Consider the following 6153-nt stretch of genomic DNA (forward strand, 5'->3'; position numbering starts at 1 on the left):
CTTTTATCGAATGGATCTCTCAACGCTGATTCTTAAACTGGAATTGTTGTTCGTTTGGATAACCTTGCTACTGAGCATTCCCCTATATCCACAGATTCAAATGGAAACATAAGCTTAAATCTTTTACTCATTTCTGTTTTTTTCCCTAGATCTTTCCACTCAGACAGAAAAATTTGTTTAAGACTCTTATGGACAGGAAAACATAATTGCTTTTTCTCTGAAAAGAAGGGCAGACTTGACCAAACTTTCTTGCACAGGGGCTTTAGGACAGACAACTTTTCTGACTTTTTTAATCAATCTAGACATCTTTTCAATACAGAACAAGAATTCTTGTTTCTTCTGAAGAAGACAGTTCAGAAGAAGACGAAGATAATTCCCCTACTTCCATTTCTGAGTCCACTTGAGACACAGGCTGTTCTGACACTGTTTTTGCCTTAGTAAAGACTTTTAAAGGACTTCTCCGTAACACCTTTAAACCATGACATAAATTCTTCAGATTTGTCTGAAAAGGACACACAGACATTGGTAGCCAGGGCCCCCTAAAATATTGGTAGCCAGGAACCCCCCTAAATCATTGGTAGCCAGGAACCCCCTAAAACATTGGCAGCCAGCCCCCCCCCTAAAACATTGGTAGCCAGGCGTTACATTTTGCATTGGTGCCAGGCTAGCCAGCCCAGGCCCCCCTAAAACATTGCTGATCCTCCCCCAGTGTCCCCATACTATGGCCTGCTCCCCAGCTGCTTCCTCTGATGACTGAGACGTCACTTTCATGCACTTTCACAGAAAAACAAGGCTGCTGCACTCTCTAAAGATTCTCCCCTGCAGCAGCCGAAGGGGGAATTTCCTCCCCCCCTCGAGTAGTTCTCCCTGCGGCCCTCAGACACCTAGGCATCTGGATCTTCGACCGTCTACAGGTCTGTGCTTGAGATAGCCCAGGAAAAAGAACACTAAGGAAAGGGTGGGGGTGAGGGAGTTATATGTCATCTCTAATTAATTGTATTGTCTTTTTCCTTTGCTACAGGGGTGGGAGCGGGACTTAACCCACTGGTATAATGTGCTGGCTGAAGGACTAAGGAACAGACTGTAGCTACTGGATAAATGTTAAGGAATTAGCGGGGAAGGACAGGGAAAGCGGCAGGTGAATTGCAGGTTGCAAGAAGTCAGTTCCCTCGCCAAGGTAAAGCAGCCCAGGGTCACAACAAGGACTGTTAGCTTTACTCCTACAGCCCACCTGACCACTTCATTTCCACTAGAGGCTCCGCCCCCACCCCCATTCCTGTAGTGGTATCCTATAGCAACTGCTGTGCTCTGTTTGGGGTAGTGCTTGGAATGTATTCAGTCAGTGGTTGGAGAGTGAGACAGAGCGGTAGCTGCTGCAGCAGCACGTCGGGCCGGTGAGTAAGAGAGTTTATAGGGCATGTTTCCGAAATGTAATTGTGCGCCCTGTTCCTTTCCTATACCACAAAATCCTCTGTCCCCGCAGTTTGTCATCTTGCCTTTTTCAATGCGCCAGGGTTTGAGCTCCAGTGTGTTATGGGCATCACATTGTGGTTCGTGTAAATTTGCTCCCACACTGCTCTTCTTACTTTCCACTAGAGCTGCAAAGCGCAGGTGTTTTAATCTTATTTCCTCGGTAATTGCATGCCCTTTCTGTTTTTCTAATGCCAATTAAAAGCACTTGTTGCTAATATACAGAGTGTAAGCTCTGTGGGCTAGTTTATTGAAGTGCCTGTTATTACATTTAGTTTCTGTTGAATCCCATTTTTTTTATAAAACAATGTTGATTTTACTGAATTTGTCGGTTCTTTATAAATATACTGTCTGTTGTAAAACGTACAGTGTCATATAATGTTCCTTGCCCATTTCGTGGTTATTTATATTAGTAGAGGCAAAGGAAAAACTATTCTAATGCCAGGCACCTTGTAGTGTTTGCCAATTTTTGTTAAACTTTTTTTTTTTTTTTGCCAGCCATTTCTGTTTATTGTATGATAAATTCTGGTACCTATAACTTACATATGTTCTTATTTATTTTATGCATTATGTTTTATCGGCTCATTTTAATTGGTTAACCCCATTGTTACCAGCTGTTTTACATTAGGCTCACAGTCATATTTTAAATCATGTGCCACAATTTAAAACAAAAATAGAAAACAACATTGTATTGTAGAATAAGTGTCACTTTTACAAGGTACCATAGATACCACCACTATACATTATATATTTTTATTAATGGGGCAATATAGCCCCTTATTCAGCACAAGTTTAGTAAATTTACTTGTGCTGAACATGCTTTTTAACTATTGTTTTAATCTTAAAGGGATACTGTCATGATTTTTATGGCGACTAATCTCCCCGTCTGCCGTGGCCACCTTAAGGTTCGTGTGACCATCGTTCGCACGAAAGACCGTCAAATCCGCCACTAACCTTCAGGGCTGAAACAGCAGATAAGGAGGTAGAAACAATAGGATTTCTACCTCCTTCTGCCGATTCAGCCCTGAAGGCAGATTTTGATCAGGTGCCTTCTATGGCGCCCCATCAAAATCTTTTAACCTGGCCGGTTGGCAAGTCGACCGATATCGGCACCCTCCTGTGATATCGGTCGACTCGCCGACTTGCCATACACGCACCGAATATCTTACGAAACGGGGTTTCTTACAATATTATCGGTGCGTGTATGGCCAGCTTTAGACCTGCTTTCAGATAATATATTGTTTCTCCTACTCCCATGTTACTGGAGGAGTCCCAAGCTTTACTTGGAATTCTTACTATTGAATGCTATTCTGATATCTACTGGGAGCTGCTATCTTGCTACCTTCCCATTGTTCTGCTGATCGGCTGCTGGAAGGGGGTAGATATCACTCCAACTTGTAGTCCAGCACTAAAGTGTGACTGAAGTTTAAAGGAACAGTAACACCAAAAAATGAAAGTGTATAAAAGTAACTAAAATATAATGTACTGCTGCCCTGCACTGGTAAAAGTTGTGTGTTTACTTCAGAAAGTCTACTATAATTTATATAAATAAGCTGCTGTGTAGCCATGGAGGCAGCCATTCAAAGGAGATAACAGATAAAACACCATTGTATTCTACAGAACTTATCTGTTATCTGCTATGTAACCTGTGCCTTTTCTCCTTTTTTCCAGCTTGAATGGCTGCCCCCGTGGCTACACAGCAGCTTATTATATAAATTATAGTAGTGTTACTGTAGCAAACACACCAGTTTTACCAGTGCAGGGCAACAGTGCATTATATTTTTATTACTTTAAAGCTCTTTCATTTTTTGGTGTTACTGTTCCTTTAACAGAGCACAGGACACATGGCTGCAGCACCCTTGAAAATGAAGAATATGGCTAACCCCATGTAAAATTTAAAAATGAAATATAAAAAAATCTGTGTTTTTGAGAAAACTATTTCAATGCAGGATTCTGCTGGAGAAGCTCTATAAGCTGATGCATTTTGAAAAAAAACATGTTTTCCTATGACAGTATTCCTTTTTCTCTCTCTAATCACCAATTTCAGTGTGATTCAACAAATCCATCAAATTATTGTAACGTTAGTGGGCACTGAACCATCGTACATGTCACTAGTGATTTTCATCTGATATTGGCCAGAAAATCATTTGGGCAGATTTAAAAATTTTCATTGTTAACAATGAAATTTGCCCATTGTTCACAGGAACAAGCAGGTAATTTTCATACCTTCAACTAGAGGATATCGCTTGAAATGATAATTTCATTGATGGTAAATCCATAATTTTAAATGATCGTTTCAGGATAAGCTTGGTCCTATGATAACAAAAGATCTTTTAAAAACCTTAATTTGAGTGGCCAGCGTAAGTACCTTGCAAAGGACCAAGTTGAACAAACCTGTATACTGCCCCTTTAAGTTGTTGTACTGTACTGAAATTTACCTATACTGATTTTACTTCAGACTTCATGAATAACGCTGCTAATGGCAACCCAAGATACAGCATTACACGCAGAAAAATCTGAGAGTTCATGCCAAAAATACTGCTATTATGATAATAAGAAACCACAGAGAGCATTAATTGAAGCACTTGCTGAAACCAGTGAAAGACTTCTGGAGGATGACCAGAAATCCATAGAATGGCTGATTGGAGATGGATGGGAAGAAGCTGTAAGTTGCTAAAACATTTATTAATATTGCAGATTTAATGTGCATGAGCCAATTTAATCTACTGTTTAAGTCATGGTTACATTCCTGAACTCTTAAAGCTGAGGGGACACAGAGCAGTTTTTGGTGGGTTTTTTAATAAAAAAAAAAAAGAGAAATGGATGGGGGTATATGACAGGGTCATGGTTATTGAAATTAACTTTAGTACAAAGCTGATCCAAGAAATGCTCCAGATTGCCCTTTTGGGCTCAGCAATGACATTTTCTCCCATTTAAAACAATTGTAGATTGTTTTTTCCTTTCTCTGGCTAAGCTAAATGTAACCTAGGATTCACTTGGGGAAAAAAAAGGTTTAACTTGAGGGCTACGATTTTTTTTTTTCTTATCTAATATATAACTGAATGTAATTATTAACATATTTGCAGGTATGTGGCTGGGGTACGCTCTCTCCAGCTGTTGGTCTATTTCCTCGGAAGAAAACAAGGAAGCACAAATTGTTGGATAATGTAAGCTGTCTCATTTGCTTAGATATATGTCAAAGCGCAGAAAGTAAAAATGGGACTCCGGATAGAAAAACCTCAGCAGAATCCCTTCAAGAAAAATTGGCATCCAATAATTTTCTCACAGATTTTGATCTTCAGCCTACAGAGAAAGACAAAACTTTCAGCAAAACAGATCACTGCTATTCAGCTGCAACGGTTACCAAAACAGAAACGGATTGTGACAAAGTATCCAGTGCTGATGTATTCACTGGAGAACAAACACCAAGTAAACAAAGCTATTCTGAAAGCTGCACATCTTTAATGGTGATGAAGGAAATAAACATTACCCCCTCTGTTTCATTGTGTGCAAACTGCTGCAATACTAAAGACTTGCCCGTTGTGCTACCTCCTCTGAAAGCACCTGCTGGCACTGTGCATATGGATCTAATGTTAAAAAACAAAAGTATCCCAGTTCAGCAATTTGAAAAGCTACCCTCAAAGACCTTACTAGGAAGCTCTGTATATAATCAAGTTATTGGCAGTGTAGATTTAAAAGGAGATAGACTTGTTGAATCGATCTGTGAACTTCAGAAAGAACAGGTTAAAGTATCACATCCCTTGTCTTTTCTAACATCTTGTCTCCAAAAATCACCTCTGAGAGATGCAGACCACCTTTACTGGCAATGTGCATTTCTAGCAAATAAATCGGTTGCTAACCCCGCTATCTTAAAACAAAACAGTAACATTTCTGCTATGGGGTTTTTGCACACGAGAGCAACACAAAACAAGCGCAGTATCAGACACCTTAATGAGATGAAGTCAAAAATTAGACCAAAGTCAGGAGCCACCGCTTTTCTTGACAGCCCTCTTCTACCTTCGATAACTGTAACTAGGGTAGCAATACCAGTTGCTAACAGACCTTTGTAAATAGCTTAACGAACGGTGTTTCCTGGAAGCTAAAATTTAACAGCTGTTATACACTTCTTGTATGCTCTTTAGCAACTAAACTTATGGGGCAGATTTATCAAAATGGGAAATAAGAGTTTACCACAGAAAAGTTCACCCACTCTATATTCATTCCAATGGGATTTTTAGAAGTGTATTTATTCATGGGTGAAAGTTAATTTACCTTCTGATAAATACTTTTCTAAAAATATAGTGGGTACATTTTTATGTGGTGAACTTTAATTTCACCTTTTGATAAATCTGCCTCTTAGTGGCGTATTGATTATTTGTTTAAGAAACTACCTCCATTATCTGTATAGTCTGTCTGTTCCAATAAAAGTGCTATTGTTAAAATGGTACCGTGGCTACTGTCAATTTATACTACACACCCTTAAGACCACCGAGACATATGTCTTTTGGAAGAGGAATATGCTCATTAAAGTTAATCTTATAAATAAAAAGTAGGAAACAACTATTGCAAATGTGAATTCACATTTACATTTAGTGGATTTAAGGTATGAAGATCTAAATTACAGCACAACCTCATATACAGAAAATTCAAGGTCCCAAGCATTCTGGATAACCGGTCCCATAC

General features: G+C 39.3%; 1 protein-coding gene across 2 annotated transcripts; it reads left to right on the forward strand.

Moving 5' to 3' along the window:
- Positions 1–835: 835 nt before the first annotated feature.
- Positions 836–5917, forward strand: c4h16orf46 (chromosome 4 C16orf46 homolog). 2 transcript variants are annotated; one of them, XM_031900774.1, is made up of 4 exons: positions 836–914; positions 1022–1394; positions 3929–4135; positions 4557–5917. In XM_031900774.1, exons 3-4 carry the CDS (start codon positions 3950–3952, stop codon positions 5538–5540), a joined length of 1170 nt encoding a protein of 389 aa, XP_031756634.1. In that variant the 5' UTR covers positions 836–914; positions 1022–1394; positions 3929–3949; the 3' UTR covers positions 5541–5917. The 2 variants fall into 2 exon arrangements, with proteins under 2 accessions (XP_031756634.1, XP_012817706.1); XM_012962252.3 differs by lacking the exon at positions 1022–1394 and having other exon boundaries at positions 890–914.
- The last annotated feature ends 236 nt before the right edge of the window (positions 5918–6153 follow it).

The sequence above is a fragment of the Xenopus tropicalis genome, chromosome 4 (genome assembly GCF_000004195.4).
Source record: "Xenopus tropicalis strain Nigerian chromosome 4, UCB_Xtro_10.0, whole genome shotgun sequence".
Lineage (NCBI taxonomy): Eukaryota > Metazoa > Chordata > Amphibia > Anura > Pipidae > Xenopus > Xenopus tropicalis.

What these genes read in the sequence shown, in the direction of transcription:
- c4h16orf46 (XM_031900774.1), top strand. Translation starts at nt 3,950, where the DNA reads ATGGCAACCCAAGATACAGCATTACACGCAGAAAAATCTGAGAGTTCA. An exon ending in GAGATGGATGGGAAGAAGCT is followed by an intron (nt 4,136 to 4,556) that starts GTAAGTTGCTAA and finishes ACATATTTGCAG; the next exon opens with GTATGTGGCTGGGGTACGCT.